Source organism: Protopterus annectens, chromosome 9.part0 (assembly GCF_019279795.1).
Source record: "Protopterus annectens isolate FY-2018-M chromosome 9.part0, PAN1.0, whole genome shotgun sequence".
Taxonomy (NCBI): domain Eukaryota; kingdom Metazoa; phylum Chordata; order Ceratodontiformes; family Protopteridae; genus Protopterus; species Protopterus annectens.
In genome coordinates, this window is record NC_056743.1 from 111,497,238 (window position 1) to 111,516,242 (window position 19,005).

The window sequence follows — 19,005 nt, forward strand, 5'->3', positions numbered from 1 at the left end:
CGCCATCCAAAAATAAAGTGACCCTCCTTGGTAATTCCTTCATTTGCATTCATCCTCTCAATGGTTTCCCTACTTCCTGTCAACTTACATACCACAAAGGAACCACCACCCCAGGCAGAACTCCATAAGCTTAACTCCCTAGTCACTTTTTCCCATGTGTCCTACTTTCAGGAGTCAACATAATCTTTCAGGTAATGGGAAAAGGACAGGTAACATGTGCCCAATCACAAGGTGGTCGGTGATGCAATACCACTCAAAATGCTGGATAATTTTAGTATAGAAGATAGTACCCTATAGTGGTTTGCTTCTTACTTCTGCAATATAGTAGTTATAGTCAAATGCAGGGCTAGCACTTCAGAAAAATGAAACCTTCATACCTGGAGTACCACAAGGCTCAATTCTTGAACCTCTACTAAAGTTCACAATTTACCTTTTGACTGTACCTTTATTGCATATGTCATAATTGTATTTTATGACAATATTTCACTTCCCAGTTTAAAAAAAAAAAAAACGAAATTGCAACTTGACATTAGCACATTATAGAACTGGTTTACAGAAATGTAATTTGTGTTAAATAGTTTAAAAAAATATCATTACATTTACTCTATTTGAGGAAAAAATGAAATTCCTTACACATACACTGCCTGCAATATCCAAACGTCATGAGAATTGTTTCTCAGTTACTTATTTCTGCTGAGAAGCTAAAACAGCATACCTCTCAAGCATACCTCATTATGATGAATGTTTCACATTCTCAGTCTTAAAGTCAATGTTTCTCACATTTCCTCATTCAAAGGGACTGTCACACATTAAGATTTTTTTTAACAGATGTCCATGGGAAACATCAGTGAATCACATTAGTTTATCAAAATAACATTTCCTAAGTATTTAACTACCCTATGAACTACAGCTGTTACATAATAATAATAGAATAATGCCAAGTCATTAAATCAAATCAATCACGTTTAATTTCTAAATCAAGATCCAAGGCTTATTTCTGAAAGGCGATAAAGTGATTATCCCTCCTCAGTGGTCAGAAGCCATGTTCACTAAAATACATCAACCAGACCTGCTCTTCATCAAATATAAAGAACACACAAGCTTTCCTCACCTAAGGTATTTGAACAGATAACACATACAGTGAGGTGAAGTCTGTAATACGTTCGTAAATCAAAATCTAATTGCATTTTGATATTACCTTTCAAGAAAGTCGCTATTTCAACAAGACCACTGCTCACGTTCTCCACAAGTTGCGCACTTATCTGAAACCTCAAGTCACTGTAGTTTTAAACTATCTTTCATAGATGTAGAGTTGCTCAGGAAGTGATATCAGATCAAGATCCTCATTTTGACAGCTAGACCTGTTGTAACTCACTCAGTGATAGTTCAGGTATATCACATGGAATCCTAGACAACCATAAGGCAGTGGAGTAAATGGAAGAATGGTCCAGTCAGTTAAAAAATGGTCATAAAGGGTGATGGTTCAAAAACTCTCATATTTATCAATCAATCTAATCATTTTCAAAGTATACAATACATTATCACAATCAGTAAGCCTTTGAGCAGCACAAGTGTTAATGTGTAGACATGCAAGTTTAAACTAACCTAACAAAAAGTAAAGTGCTTGAACTACTGTGGGAAAGACAAAGAAATGAGGCTTTTTACTGTAAAGGATGACCACAAGCCTTCTTGTGTAAAAGAAGTGGAAAGAGCAGGGATGAGTGCAGATTTTCACACAAAAGTAAAATTCTAGGAATTGTGATTGGTTGTACAGCTTAGCATAGAATGTGCTTGTTTCAAAGTTCTGACATGCCAGAGCACAGCTAAAACAAGAAAAACATGGTTAAACCTCTTGACGAAAAATATTCAGTTTTGTACAAGTCAAGAATAAAATGATCTACAGCACCACAGCTAGAGAAAAACTGCCAATAACTGCTGAAATCGAAAATGTCTCTAGGGTGTTTAAAGCTCTCTGTCTAGTTGTAATAAAGGTGCAAACTGCTTCAAATGGCAGTAGTGTTAGTAATCTTCTAAAATATTCACGATACAATGGAATAATTAAAACAGTCTAATACATTTACTATTAATGGGTTTTATGTACTGAAATATATATCATATTATATAGATCGACTCTTCTCGTGTCAAATTTTCCTCTGAAGTAAGTCGGATGCCAAATCAGTGTGTGTGTGGGTGTGTGTGTGTGTGGTATCAGTTCATTTGTCAACTATTTTTTGGTCAGCCTTGTACATCATACAACTCGCTTTGATGTTTCCCAGGTCGATGAACATTAAATCAGTACCCAACTGTCATGCAACCTCATGGTTTTATATTTAAGTGTGTGGAGTTTTTTTTTTTTTTTATAAAAGCAAAAAAAAAATGCAATTACAATATTTATATTTTTATGTTGCATTTTATAAAGCACATACACCTAATGGTAGGAATTTGTTTCATACAGTAATTGTCTATGTCTAGATGTCTTGGCATTTCCTAACTGAAGATTGGAGAATGGGCACGTCCTCTAAGGCTGTAGAGTTGTCCTCTATTGACATGGGAGAACCACTCTTGTCAGTCACATGGAAGTGGCAAGCATTTTACCTAATAGCCAGGATAAGAGGCCTGGGACCCAGGAGGGCATACAAATGTTGAGATGGTCCTTTTCTATGAAATTTCTCAGGAAAAAGAAAGAAAAGTGTGGCTTCTGCTATTTCTACATCCATGGATGGGGAAGATTTGCTAGGGAGTTAATGCCTGCTTTGTCTGAATCCATTTTCTCTGTTGTGAAGAAAAGGAAACAGATCTCCTTGCCTTCAAACTTTGAAATTTGTCAGAAGAGTTGGATTTGGAGGGTGAATGCTGTGCTTGAAGATTTTTCCTCAACTTGAAGATTCACATTCTGAAGAAAGTGTTGATTCAGATTATAAAGAAGCTTACAAATAACATTCCATTTTCAGATGCAGTTTCATTGAATGCATCTTTTATTTCTACTTGTCATATTAAGCATTCCTTCAAGTACTACTATTATGCTGTATATACGGTGTGCAGGAATGCTGCTTCTGGGGCAGTCATGAGAAGGTTTGCTTAGTTACCTTTGCATATTACTCCTGGGCTTTTAAAATTGAAATTTTACATTATCCTTGAACAAAGTAGTTCTGTTTTGCCTTCTGCAGCTGAAATGCTCAAGAGGTTTAATGAGATAAGAAAGCGGATATGAGGAGCAACTCCAATCCTCCAATCTTCCTTTTTAAGTATATAAACATTTGCCTTTTACCTCCCCTCCCTTAGGTGCTGCAACACAGGATCTTAAAAGCCAATGGCAAGGGGCAAAATAAGGTGCGACAAGGAAAACCTGTCAAAATCAAGGACATTCCTAAATGTCAGAATGACCATTGGTCAACATCTCCCTCTGCCTGAATCTTCGTAGTCACTTCTGGCACCACACTCTTGCAGTTTGGTTCAAAAATTATTCAAATTATTCAACAGGGTACATTTGACAGGATTCTCTCCCTCCTTTCCAGGAGATTCTGCTTTGCTCAGTAAACCAAATATCCCTTATTCCTCCTCTTCTGGATCAAACAGTATCTCTGAGTCCTAGAACCAGGGCATGCAGGCCAGAGTGGAACAGGATTTTAACGGATTTTTCTGGCTCTAAAAGGAAAAGGGTATTGAATGTCTGTGCTAGACCTCTCATTTCTCAATTTTTTTTGTAAAAGTCCCAAAGTTCAAATGGTTGTCACTTCAGGAAAAGGTTTCTCTACTAATTTTTATGGTAACACTAGATTTAAAAAATGCTTACCATTGCATACCAATTGGTAAGCACTTCATATCTCTTTTCTATGATTTTCTGTATCTGGCCCAGATTTTAAGTTCTCTATAAATGCACTTGTACAAAGGATAATACAAAGTGTCTGGCTCCAGTAATTGTTTATTGCATTCTTCGGGGCAATCACATTTTCCTTATTTAGATGGTCTTAAGTGCAGACTGTTTTTCCAGTTGTCACAGGTAGCTAGAAAGTGTTCAGAATCTTCTATTCAGTCTCAGTTTTCAAGTGAACTTACAAAAATGTTTTCCCTATCCCATCTCATAGATGCTCCTAAATTCTTCCTGAATTTTTCCAATCTACAAGGGAATTACTTAGGATTCTGGAGGATGTGACTTCTATGATTCTTATAACTCCACTGACTAGAATTCACATGAGAAAAATGTAATGGTATCTCAGGTGAGTCTGCACCCAGCATTTTCACCACTTGTCCACTTAGATATTAAATTTGTGGTTTGTAAGGAAAGAGGATCAGTAGGGGATAGAGTTGCTGTCTTGGGAATCCAGGTCTACCATTTTCCTCTCTCCCACCTCTTAAATTTATAACATTCCTGGTAAAAACAACAATAATGCTTTATCATACTGAACAATTTAATGATAATGTCTTTCTATTTTGGGGTTTAGATAGAATTTTCAAAATCCAGTGGGATGGTCCGTGGATTTACCTTATTTGAGTTAGCAGAATTCAAGTGGCATATCAAGCTGAATGCCAGCAACCAACCCCCACCCTGCTGTTTGAATTAACTCAAGTCTATTAATAGTATTACATCCGAGTGACGCCTCTAGGTTATCTGCATTATCTGCAGTTAATGCCTACTGACACCTGTAGGTGTCAAATATTTTTTTTTATATTTGCATCAATAATTCCAAAACCATTCTATGTACAAGGTTTTAAGCAATTTCATCTTAAAGCTTATACAATGGCAAACTCAACTGCATTAATATTTGACCTATGTCTAGTGCAGGTAAGTAGATATTAACTGATGTTTTTTATGATAATTTATATAGACATAACTTTCACATTTTTCTAAATATCTCAACAACCAAACAACACAGACAGAATTCCTTAGCCTCATATGAAAGCTTTCAGCTAAATTAATAAAATGCTGCTGACAGTATGTGCATAACTTGAGTGGTTGCTGAGATATTGTAAGTTATTTACAAAATATTATAGATGTAATAGTTACTGTGTTTACTGTGACTTAAAGTTCACTAAGACCTAGAAGCTAAAGAATATTACCACTGTAAAAATAGTTTGTGCTGAACAGTTTGCCATTTATATTTCTGACATAAACCCTATGACTCCAGAGATATGAATATTTGTTTGAAATGCGAGGACATCATTTGATTCTGTCAGAAGGCTTAGTCTCCGCCCATTGGAAGTTACAGTGCAAACTTCCTGAGCTCCATTGGATTGAATGAGTTAAAATTAAACTCCTATAAATCTTAAGTTACATTGTTAGTATTAAGATTTTTTTTCTGAATGTTTTTCATATATGCCATTTGGAATATGGATGACATCATATGTTGATATGAAGTTAGTCACTGCACCATATGCATTCTTAATTTTTAGTTTTAAATATTTGTATGTAGCCAAGTCTGTATTTTTTTTTTTTTTTACTGACACCAATGTTATGGGGGCAAGTCTTTTTTTGAATAAGTACATTTTGCATATTGTTACTAATACAATGAGTGGTTGTGGCTATACGGAGCTTTTAAATGGCAAGGTATACAATGATTGGTTGAAGAGGGCGAGCATTTACGGTAGGAATATTTTAAAAGGATTGTAGTAAATGAATGTTACTAATTCTGTAGTCATCCCTGGACTTTGGGACGAAAGTGCTAGACTGTCTTGTCTGGTCAAATTTTTAAATATATTCCTCAGTTGTTTTCTGCGGTTGAGTCATATTTTTTTTTCCAAGTTGCAGCCCCTCTTAAACTTACTACAACAGATGCTTCAGCACTGGGGTGTGTGTGTGGGCTGGGGGGCAGTTTCAAAAAAAGAGGGGTGATGTATGGGGAACAAAGAAGACAGATAAAAATACAAATGCCAGAGAGATGCTAGAACTAATAAATACTTTGAAAGCCCTAAATCATCGTTGGTCTCCGGGTCCTCTGCAAATTTTCACAGACAGCACCACAGTGATGTGGGTACATGAATGGGGCATACCAGAATGTCTTCCACCTTTGCAAACTTGCTATGATAGTCTGCGTGTTAGCAAGTTGGTTCAGTTTGACTTCAGCCTTCATACCATTGTCAGAGCAAATCATCGTAGCAGACAAGCTAACCAGGACAGACGCACACAAATGGAAACTGCACCCTGGGGTCTTCCAAGAACTGATCAAACTGTGGGAATACCAAGATCTGTTTGCCTTCTCAGCTGATGCCATTCAAAAAACCCTAAAGGACCAGCTGCCTCCAGTTCTTGATTGAGTTACTGTCCTCTGGCCTTTTTTTCTCCCCTATCAAAGTACATTTGTGGCCACTTCTGTCTGCTATTGGATCTCCCTTCTTTGTAGTTACCCACACGCTAAACAGTTTTTGAAAGTGACTTTACACAGCCATACAAATAGAAAAAAGGTGGCTTCTCCTTTATATCTTAACTTAATACTTGAAAACTCTTATTCTGTTTGAAGCAGTTCACCAGGCTGAATTGAAGTTCTCTGCATGATAGATCTTTGTTACAGGCTCTTACATTAAATCAGTCCTACCTCATTTTCACAAGGACAGGGTTTTTAGTAGGTAATCTTTTAATCTCCTTGTCTTTTTTCCTAACCTCAAAAAGAATGGGGGGGGGTGGAGTCTTCATACTCTTAATATCCACAAGCAGCTCAGATACCACCTAGACAAAAAACTTCAGAAAGGCTGATCAAATAGGTGGCTCCTATGAAGAAAAGGACTACTTCTAGATGGTCGTCTTTCATGGGATTTCATTGCTTAATTCTCAAAATAAGCCACTTCCAAGGAGGATTACAGTCCATTCATCTAGGGCTTTGAGATCTTTACTGGCTTTCTGGAAAGGGGTGTACTATAGAAACGCTCTAATGGCAACAACTTGGTCCTATGAACATTTTTACAAAGCACTGGAAACTGGTTTCCTTTTTCAGATCTAGACCAGGCTTTGCCGTGGCCATTCTCCAGGGAAACTGGATTCTTAGTCAATTAATTCCTCCTGCTTTCTAACTTGTTAAGCTCTGGTAATCTACCAGTGTAACCTGGGCTACTGCAACAGTGATTCATTTTCACAACTGTACTTTCAGCTTGATAACCAGATAAGATGTGACCTGTCTTGCTAGAATACATTTCATCAGACTTCTGGTTGATTCCAGTCTGCAATAGATTCCATGATGCCAAGCAACAGACTTCTCTTGATTGTACAGTTAAATAAGGTCAGCACACAATGTATGAATGTCAAAGTTCGACATTACACCACCATTTGTTTTATACTTCAACATGCAAGTACAGTTCTAATTCTAGTAAAACGTTACTATTTTACAAAATTCAGGATGTGCACTTCTTCAGCAGAAAGCATGCAGCACATCTTTCTTGAAAAGGAATACTAAAATTGACCCATCTTCAGACTTTACACACACAAAAAAGGAGACTAAGGCAGAAGTTATTTTTAAACAATTCTTTATTGCCAGATAAATTGCCCCCCAGTACCCTTCATCAGTTGGTACCTATAGATGATTATGAAGTGTCAGATCCATTCATTGATTATTTTCTCATATTCTGTTCTTCATAACAGTCAGGGAAGGGGGCATGCCCAACCACAATCCAAAAACAATATAAAGAACAGGATTCTGCAACAAAAAATACCCAGAAAAAAAGACAACATGAGGCTTTCAAGTAGCACAAAGACTGATCCATTCTCTTTACAGAAAGCAGGTGTGTTCTCTACCAATAGCTTTTTGTTTAATGAGATTCATCCTTGATTAAAAAAATAAATATAAAAAGAAAGGATTCCATCCCTAATTTTCCTAGCTGAAGGGAAAGCTCAGTACTTAGATCGCACAAAAAAATGTAAGTCTTAAACTGCCACCAAGCCCGGGAATTTTTTTACTGTTTCAAAATACATACCCTGCAGTTCGGAGGAAAATTATTCAAATATCAGTATGTTATCTGAAACAGTCATTCAATGGTGCACATTCCTATTGCTCCTGGGTTTAGCATAGATGGAAAGGGTGTTAAAAAGTTAATAAGGGAGTGAGTGAGTTTACTTAAGTCATGACTGTTCTACCCAGCTTACATGTAGTCATATCAAAAAACAGAAAACATGTATGAATGATACTATAAGAAAGGTGAAAGAAAAAACAAAAAGCACTCACGTACGGCTTCATCTCTTCTCATTTTTAAAACACAGACTATTTCTAGAAGGTTGTCTATCATGCCATTTTTTTTGCAATTCTCATCATAATAAGCCACACCAATCTTTCTTGAAAAAGGAAAATCAGAAACTTCTGACTGTGCAACAAACTGATACACCTCTGCCTCTTCTTACTGCAACTGCCCTTTAATCTGTAGCTGTACTTAAGGATGTCACATATATCCTAAAAGTCACTTTCTAGGCAACTACGAACTGTTAGCAATATGACACCATCACTTTAAACTACAGTCATTGCTAACTAAATTTCCACACGTTTTAGTTCCGTTTGTGCTTAAATACTGACTTTCAGCCGGAAAAATGTTACTCCCTTAAAAATGTGCTTTTACACCTTGACTACTTATGAGGTATTACCTGGCTATATATATATATGACATCCTCAACCTTCCTCCCCTAATCACAGGGATAATACACAACCCACACAATTATCACCTATGGTATCTGTTAAGTAGCTACAAAAATACAACTTGCTGCAAGTAATGGAGAAAAAGTCGACTACTCTGAATTGCAGTTTTCTCTTGTTAGTGGGCATGTATTGACATACAAAAATAAAATATTCTCCTATTTTATAATATGAAATGAAACATAGTTTGGAAGCCAAATGAGTAATTAAGTAATTACAATGTAATTAATGAATATATGCCTATTCAAGAACAGGACATATAAACATTTGTAAAAACAGGGATCTCACAGCTTACATTTAGTCTAAAGAAAAACAAGTTATAGTAAGTTTTATTTATATGAAAATAAAACAAAGCTTATTCCTCCATTTATAAGAAACTTGATGAGCATTCTTGTTGGGCCAAGTAGTCCTTTTCTACTGTCACTGACAGTCATTACTTTTAATCAACCTACAAAAAAGTTTTGTACTAATCAAATGCTGCCAAGTATGCCCGGTTTACCAAAAATGTATCTGTTGGAGAAGAATTCTTTCATGTTCCGAGTAAAGGACAAGACACACAGTCTTAAACATTCAAAATCTCTGTAAGTTAAGAGTATGTGCATACCATGGCCATGCTCAAGTAATTGCACCCTGGTTCATTACTTCAAATGGTACATCCAGTAAAAAAACAGGTTACACACACCACAAGCCCAGCTATCCTCCTTATTTAGGGTTTCTTAAACTTCAAATGATTTCATTTTTTTTTGCAAGTACCAAGTGTGCAATTTTTTGCAGTGTCTTAACAGCATATACCTATGAATATGAAACACTGCTAAGCATTTTCTTGAATATTTCGGTTTGAAATGAGGTTTCCATAATTATAGTGGTCATAAGTGTGTAAATGGTGGTGGAGGGATGTCCAGGTTTAGACATGTTATAACAAATCCTCAAACCATCTTAAAAATTCATACTATTGATTCATTATAACCAGATTATAGCAGGTGATAACTTAAAAAAATCTATTAGTATTTAGGTCATATGGTACATACGTTCATGCATTACCCTAATTTTGTTGAGTTGTAGCTGAATGACATTTCAACTTTTCAGTTTTTTTTGAAAGTCAGTGATGGAATTGCTAATTGCCATTTCCTGTAGACAATCAGTGATGTGTGATCTGGGCTTGCACATCAGCAGTAATTCACTAGGTGTGGCGTTTTCGCTTTCTTCCACAACAGAAATGGATGTACATGCAAAGTCCTCCACTAGAGGGTGCAGGGGACTTGCCCCATGTAAAAATACCCAACCTAAAAGTTGAAAGGCGTAATCTTCATCCTGTTGTAACTTGAAGAAATGTAGGGGAAAGTATTTTCAACTTGTTTAACATTTTATAGCTGCTAGACTGGCACGCGGCATAGGAGGTTTTATACAGAAAAAGAATATTATGTCAAAAGTAGAGAATCTAATGGGGAAGAAATTGACAAAAACTGAACATATACTGTTTCTGAATGAAAGTCACAGGCATATATCTGTAGGCACAAGATAGTAAAAGATGATGTCTGTGCTTTTAAGCAGGTCTGCTTTGCTTTAAAAACTATTAAAGGCAGTTCACAGTTAGTGATAGACAGCAGACTCCATTCTAAAACTCCTTAAAAAAAAAGGTTAAGGATTCAGTACTGAAACAAGATTTATCACTACTTAACTTTCTCAACCCCCCCCCCCCCCATATATTAGCCTGGCATGTGTAGAATTTGATTAGCGGCATTGGACAATCTCGCACCAAAATCATCCCCCCAAAAAAAAGAATGCTACAAAGCCACTTTTGCTCTTTGAAACATCTCTGCAAAGATAATAGGTAGCATGCTGCAAAAATACATGATTTCAAGAATATACTTCTGTAAGTTTAAAAAGAAAAACAAGATATTAAAAAACATTAAAAGAGAAAACAAGATTGTACAAAATAACAGAACAGGTAAAAATTTAATAATTTTCAGCTCATTTACTACAAATTAGTGATTACAAAATACATCTTGGTTAAAAAACATAGTAAGGTATCATTTGGCTAAAAGGACAGGGCAGAAGTTTGTGCTGCACATCCAAGCAGGCTTGAGAAGGAAAAACAGCAGGTAGAAAAGGAACAGGCTTCTCTAATGCCGGGATTTTTTGCCTAAGGGGGGAAAAAAAGAGAGAGAAAAACAATTCATGAAATGCATATTTTAAAGTCACAACTTTACATAGAAAGTTATAAATCAATAGAGCGATTGTCAATGAATAACTAATGTTTCAACGCACTGTTTTCACATTTACTTCAAATAAAATTAATTTCTGGATAATAAAAACAAATGTTTTATAGTGTCATTAGGTACAACTTCTCAATCTCTGTATCACAACACTGAAAAATAATCAAAAATTAAATTGTGACCCTATAGTGGAGTCTCTTGAAGAACTCTCTATGGACACACCACCCACATTCCACACATTATATGCAACAAGTTCTACAGCTTTGCAAAAGATGTGCAGATTCTGATGTTAGGATACTAAAGGTTAGAAAGCAATATTGGTCAGTGGTCATATCAGCTTCACTGATTACTCATCCAACTGGATTACATGGATACAGGCCGCTGTGGTCACACCATCGTAGACATGTGTGCCGGAACCACAGAGCCAGGGGGAGCCCCCCCCCACTTTTAAAGTTGCAAGACCTGTCAGGAAAAATTAATGAAGTGGAGTTTTTACACTAATGTGGATTCACGCGCGGAAGTTAAACTAACTAAACTAGCTGTTTTTATTCTCTTATTGCTCTGTTTTACAGGAGTTATGTTGCTGCTGCAAGAGCCAGATCCATGGTGGTAAGGAGAGTTTAGTACTTTTATTTACAGGAGTTATGCTGCTCCCCTGTGTCTGTGTTTGTGCAAAATGCCCCAGTTAGGTATACCTGGTGGTTAGTATTACTCAGGCTCAAACAAGAGCCTGAATTTTCTACACATACCACCACTTGTGATTCAGGGAGTTGAGTCCATAACTCTTAACTATCCAGATTTTCACAGAATATTTTTCTCATACCTTTGGTCTCTTCCTCTTAAAATGTGTGGTTTTCTGGCAAATCAGTGAGAACTGAATTCACTAAATAATGATAAGTTTGTCTTCCTATCTTTCAGGAAACACATGGTAACACAAAACACTATTTTAGCAACTTTCTAAGATTATATAAGCAATATTTAAAATGTGCCCCTATTTTGGGGCCTTTGCCCCCCCCCCCCCAGATTTCTTGTTCTGCGAAGTTGAGAGACTTAGTTGAGTTGTCAAGTGGATTTTGCAAGGAGTTGAGAGCTTCAGGGGAAGAGAAGTTTAGTGCTAAGTTGTTTGCATTGTTAGTAGCACAACAGTTAGTATACTTGCTCTTGATGCAGAAGGCTGTGGGTTTAACTCCCATAGCATGCAGATGGATCACTGAAACTGTACTGTGTTGTACTTTAAAGGGAGTGGATGCTGCAGTCCTATAAATTTTCTCCTTTGCAGGAGTTACCTAGTAACTATGAACCTTTCATCAGTTTGACATCCATTCCCCACTGCAAAATTACTAGCTTATCATTTTTAATGTAGTTTTATTCTTCAAGGGCAACAGGCACTTTATTTGTAGATGAAACAATGAACTATAAAGGTGTTTGCTGGCAGCAACCTCTTCATTAGTTACAGATCCCTTCAATGTGGAATTATTTAGATGACTTACTTCTGCAGAGATTTACTGACATTGGTGGATTTTAATGACAGAAGTTTGAATGGCCTTTTATGGTTAAAATATTCTGAAATGGGTAGTTTTTTCATTACTGGTTCATACATTTTGTTTCATTGCTTACTAAAAAGACTGTTCCAAACTACAAATTTAAAACACATTCTAACAAGTGGTGCTGTATTATACAAGGAATATAATTTAATACAATCAGGTTAATACAACCAGGAAGGTGAATCAAAGAATGCAAACATGTATGCTTGCTCACAGGATGCAAGTGATCAAAATAGGGAGAGAGACCAGTCACCAAAAGAGTCTCCCAGGTTTCGGTGCTGAGACTTTTTCTGTTTGGCATATGCATCTCAAAAGTAAAAGGAAATACCAAAGGGCGTTGGCCGACTAAGTTTGAGATGACTGCAAACTAGGAGCAGTTACTGAATCCCCAAATGACTTAACCATCATGCAGGAAGGTTTGTCCCAAAAGTACCAAGTATATGGCTGGCGTCGGTCAGGCGCAGTAGACTGGCGTGTTTGCGTCAGGAAACGAAATAATAAAAAAAACCCAGGACAATAAGAATACCTACACCATACACCCCAATATATATATCGAATATATACAAAAAAACCAAAACTCGCAACAGACCACACAATATATATCACAATATATATATATACCTTCTAAAGACAAATGGAAAGAGGGATGACAGCACTCGAACACCAACATAAATCCATTGGGGAAAGGAGGACACTTCTGTACTATGCAACAATGTCCACAAAATAGCATCTCCCAACCATAGTGAGACTCCAAAGGTACTATATTCTTGGGAAGCAGGAACTGCATGCCAGGAACTGACAGTATGCCCTGCAAAATAGCTGTGGCAAACCCAGCCCAGAACTATGGTGGAACTCCCAACATGCCCTGCAAAAGAAAGTATGCATGCCCAGAAAGTGGCTAGGCCTTAAATATCCAGGATAATGCCCCTCAGAAATGCTGTTGAAGTGGCAGTAACACCTAGGGAATGAGGCCTAATCCTTGCCTAGAAAATGTGCCATGATGGGAATAACAACATGTAATGCAAATTGCAAATCATCCTTAGTCCAGCTTTGTGCCTGAATAACCAGAAAATGTAATACAAACCACAAAATCAAGAACTGCTGACTTTTGACAAGTCCTTAAATCCTAAACCCAATAGCAAATACCCTGCAATAAAGTTTAGTGGCAAAAAAACCTTAGTCCTTTTCAAATATTGCCAATAGCTGTGTAAGCATAAAGGAATCAAAAGTAAAGTTTAACTGAAATCACTTTGATAATGCTAGGGAAACGAAGGCAGAGTAATAGTTTGGTTGTAACTACAAAAGAAAAAATCAAAAGGGGACCTGGCCAATTAAAGCGCCAATAATTCAGGACAAAAAGTAATTAGAGTAAAGGCTAGTCCAACAAAAGGTTTAGTTTCAGTTCAAGTTCAGCTACACAGAAAAAGCATTGTGAAAAAAAAGCAGGCTTTCATGTTGAATAAATGAGTTGAGCAGTCAAGCTCTCACAAGGAAAAAGTGATAAGAATGACTCCAGAAATTGCTTGAACTAAGGAGCAGGAAACAAAGGTTGTGACAATCAAAGTGATTCTGAAAAGCTGAGCCAAAAATCTGGCAGAGGAGACAATAACAATGGGAATAACCATGTCCAGTGAGCTGAAAATGCTGCAACGCAAGAAAACAACTCAAGAGAAATTCAAATCTTAATCCAATTTAAAACTTGCAGGGATTTTTTCACCTCCATTTTTCCGAAATGTCCAATTTCTTCTGTGCAGTCTGAAGAAAAATCTCAAAGATTTTGGAAGAGTAGACCTGTCTGCAAAACAGAATTGAGCAGGCAACATCACATTTTCCTGATGGAGGGGCTTGAGACCTAAGTCTTTCTCTTCAGAATATCACAGGCTGGACTCCCAAGAGTCACTATCATGGGAGGCCTCCAGGCACAGCTCGCTGAATCAGAAGTGCCAGTGCTGTGAAACAATCTGGGCTTTGGAACAGAGACATGAAGAATTTTGTCAACACCAAGCAAACACATGAGGATTTTCCATCATCCTTGGAAGCCCTTGACTGACCTTTTTGCAGCACACCTTTGAATTGGAAGCAAGGTTGGCAGCATACACATGAAGAAAGAAGTACCTTTTGAAAAGCATGGACTTCCCAAGAAGTGATTTTATGTCTTTGTACGAAATGGACTGTGCTGGAGTTTGAGTGACTAAAGCAACTTGTCCCTTCGTGGGGATCCATGATTTGTCTCAACTTAAGAAAGAGCGCAGTCTCCTCTTTACACTCATTGGGAGCCCAGCACTCCCAAAGAATGGCCATCCTGAAGATTGTTTTTGCACGGCAGAAACCTTCTGTTGAAGATGTATTTGCAAGCTTTTTGTTTGTCTCCCAGAAGAAAGACCTGCCTGTGCACTGTTAGTAACATCACCTCCCCTTGTTTAAATCATCCCTTGAATGACAGTTGTGTCTGTTGATCTTTACACCTGCCCTTCAAAACTGGCTCCTGATGCTGTATTAATGCAAACTGGACTCTGTGTATCTCCTGACCTCACTGTATCTGCTGTAGTCACATGTCTTCACTTCTGAATCATTCTGATCCATTTAGCTAGCTCCCAAGCCCTGTATCCTGAGGGGTATTCAAGATTTCATTTTGACGCCATCCCTCTAATTGTCTGTTTTTTTGTCTTGAGGTATGACATTCCTGGTGTGTCCACAATCCTGGCCTTTTAGTGCAGGCATTGTTTGAATGACATGACAGTTTAGGAAGCACAGGTATGTCCATACATTTGACCCGAATCGAATGAATCCTTGATGGAAGTAACTTGAGGACTGTCAGGAGAGTACAAAGATGGTTAGAGGAAGTTGCTTGAACTGTCCTTGAGTCTTTCCACGGACTCTTGAGTTAGTTGAGGGAGTCTGGGTCAAGATTCCACACCTCACACCCAGAAAAAAGAGACTCTGAGCTGCTATGAGACTTCCTTTTAATACTTCTGGGATCTTCTAGGGGTACTAGCACACACTTGATTTGCGTTCTAAGAATACAATTTGCATCAGCCAGAATCAGGCAATGGGTCCATCAAGCATAGAAGAACTTGAGATAGCTTGAATAGTAATCAGGCAATCGAGAAGTAAGGCAGAGAATAGATTTGTAGATTGATAAGCTAAAAGGAAGGGAGCCAAGAGACCTTAAAATGAGAGGAACTGATAATGAGAAAGCCAGCTCTTTCTAAAGTCTGGTATATATGATCTTTCTCCCCAGCATGAGATAAAGTACTTTCAACGTGATCTTTTTGCCCCACATGAAGGTTCCAGTGCGCCGTTGAGCTGAGATGACCTTCAGAATTCTTTGCCCAGCAGAGGGATAAGCTGGTATGGATATTCCACTCCAAAATGGTACTTGTCCTCCTCTAGGTTGAGGATAGATGAACGGCCCTTGGTCGAGTTCTTTACTTTTCTGCTGAAGAGCTATTGATTGGAACTGAGAGGAAAACTTTCTGTGCTTTGAACACGGCTGAAGGGAGGAATGGGAAACTGTAGAGAAGGGGAGAGAGATATCCAAGGGAAATATAACCTGTAACCGCAAACCTTTGAAAGGAGGCACATCATGGAAATCTAACTAATAACCGTTTTGTTTGAAATGAATGAAGTCTCCTCTTGGTCCCACCATTCCAGGATTTGCTGAACTCAGACAGTCCAAGAACCCAGTGCAGCTAGAAAGAAGCGAGAACCCTGACCCAGCTGAAGAGCTGCACCCATTCCTCTGCAGAACTCAGGCCCTGACCCTCCCCTAGAGAGGGAGAAGCTCTGCCCCTAGGCCGTCCCCCTCTAGACCTGGAGCTCTTCCCCTACCACGTCTAGATAAGCCCATCCCTTAGCAGGCCAATTTCTACTTAAGTTAGGACCTAGCAGGCTGCAAAAATCTAAATCTCGGGCTGCACCTGCAACTTTCCCAACAGTTTGCAAGGACTGCTGCTTGTCCTCCATAAACCCAAACAACACATCAGACTGCTAAAACAACACATCAGACTGCTTAACATGCAAAAAAATCTCTCAACCAAACATGCCTAGCCCTCTGAAGGAAGGAAACCAGTGCGGCCACCCTGACAGAACCACCTGCATTAACCCCCTGGAGGGCCACCTACCCATCAAACCACATTGCTTTGAACAACTACCCACCTGCAATACCTTCCACTGAAACATGCATCTTAGATCTCACTTAGATTTCAACATGTGAAGACCGATATTTGTTGATGTGAAAGAAGATAATTCTGATATTTAAAAGCTGAAACTGACAATTCCAGAAGTATCATGGCTCTTATCCCAGAAGCTCACACTTTCTGCCTCTTTATCAGGAGGGACAGGATTTTTAACAACTGAGGCCTTCACACAGGCCCAACTGAGGAGCGGGTCTGCCTAGGCCCCTAGAAGACAGTTTACTTAGCTTTAGCCTATATAAAATAATACTTATGAGCGGGAGGCACCCAGGCAGGGCGAGATCGGGCAGGAAATCTTGGACATCTTCCATCCGGTTTCAAGGAGGCCTCCAGGCTACAAAGCTAACCATTCAAAAAAAGCCCTAAGCTACAAAAATTCCTAAATCTTTTAAAAATTTCAGATTTAAATCTCCCTTCATTCCATGGAATCTGCTCTCTCATGAAAAAAAAAATGCTCAGGGGAAAAATACAAGGAGTAGAATCATGAAGATCAGAAGAATCAATAAGGAAGGAGTCCTGCAAGTCTTCAGCCTCAGACTCAGGAGGCCGAGCACAACTCAAACTCAAAGCATTGTCAAACAGGTTCCACTTATCAGGAGGGAGGGGAGAGGGGCATAGAACCCATAGCAATCAAATCCTAATTAAGTCCCAGCATTTTTAGGCAAGATCCTCAAGCATTTTGAGCATATCAGGAGAAACCCCCACTGAAGCACTCAAAGCCAAACCCCCAAAGAAACAAAGCCGGCCTGCCTAGGAGCCTCTAGGACAGAAGGGAGAAGAGGCCCCCTCAGCAGCCCCCAGCCTGGCCTACTTCCTGAGAGGATGTAGATCCTGGCCTAGTAACCTCTCCTGTTCTCCTCAGACAGTAAAGAAACACCTGGCAAAACCCACTGAGCCCTCTTTTTCCACTTGGCATAGGCCTGTCTGTCGACCCTTCCACTCAACCTTTGCTTGTTTTGTTGTGTCCCTTGCGTTTTTAGCGAAGCGGCGGAGCATCCGCGAGCGAATGGATAATCCGGCGGCAACAACAACTCTGCCAGTCTCACAGTCTGACCTTCTTCTAGTCGGTTATCTCTTAATGACAAAAGCACATCATCCAGCAACGTGCTGGGCCTAAACAATACACTAAACATGGTATACACAAAGTATGGTAATCCCTATGAGGTATCTGTTTCCCAATATTCCTCTTTTCACTTTTCTGACTGATACTTAAATAAAAAAAACAAAAAAATTCTATACGGGTACTTAGCCAACTTTGATTCGGTTCTGATGGAAACTCAAACTTCAACTTCAGAAACTTTCAGAACTCAAACCTGCACTCCAAAATGGACCATGCGGCAAAAATGAAGAAGGATAAGGCCGGCCGGGTCATGCGAAGATACCCTGCGGTACAGGCGTCAGTCGTCAATGCTCTGACGGACATCAGCCATACTTTCTTATTTATTCCCACTGACAGCCGGGGACTACCCCAATAGTTAGGACTGCAGCAATGTGGAATGAAGAACATCAATAACTGGTGCCAGAATCATTAATTGAAACTAAACTCCAAGAATTACATCATTGTATCCTTTAGGAAGTCATCTAATCCAGGGAACTGACAAAGTGACAATGCCCCCTGCGAAGTGACCCAGTTGATTGGCATATGGGAACTTGTGTCTACAGTGACCTAACTTTTGACCAACATGTGACCAGAGTCACAAGAAAGTCTTTCTATATTGCACAGCTTATAAACAAATTGATTGTGACTAGATCTAGAGATGTTACTACCCCCTTTTACAAAGCCCTCATTAGGTCAATCATTTTGTACAATGCCCACTTTCGCATGTATCTGTCCAGACCCATGCAACAATTGGAATACCCTAGCTTGCTAAAGGGATACAAATCTTAAACAATAGGTCTTGCATGGACCACCTCAAAGATTTATCACTATACTCCGTATCCTACAGCGTGCTTAGAGGTGACATGTCTGGCAAACAAGGCATCCTCCCAACCTAATACAGATGGACCTACTGAACATCAACAAGTCAGATGGCATCAGTAATACTCAGTCCAGGTATCTAAACTGAATGTTGTGGACAGATGGATATAAATCACAGAGGCTACCATTGTTCCAGAACATACTATGCATTCAAGTAAAACAAAGCTCATCCCTCTCCATATTCAAATGCAACTTGGATCTAAGGATGAGTAACAGAAAATGTACTCCAGGATTGCCCTTCGTACCACTAATGAATAGAAGCAGTTCCTAAATGCTGCATCCCTTACATGGGTCCCCTCAAATTATCTATACTATGACCACATTTATTCTCATTAGGTCTAATATACATGGGATAGGTAAAACCAAATCAGGAAATGTTAATTCAAGTACCAAAAGGGAAATTGGTTAAGCTTAAAATGTCCTTCAGGTGAACCTATGCTGTGGTAGTAAATAGTTTTAGAAAAA

General features: G+C 38.6%; 1 protein-coding gene across 2 annotated transcripts in view; it reads right to left on the reverse strand.

Annotated features, from left to right (window-relative positions):
- Nucleotides 1–7,435: 7,435 nt before the first annotated feature.
- MDK (midkine) overlaps nucleotides 7,436–19,005 on the reverse strand; it is a 241,954-nt gene continuing 230,384 nt past the window's right edge. For both annotated transcript variants that reach the window (XM_044082626.1, XM_044082627.1), the window contains one exon: nucleotides 7,436–10,749. In XM_044082626.1, coding sequence (XP_043938561.1) covers nucleotides 10,730–10,749 — 20 coding nt within the window. In that variant the 3' untranslated portion in view covers nucleotides 7,436–10,729. The remainder of the gene's footprint in view (nucleotides 10,750–19,005) is intronic.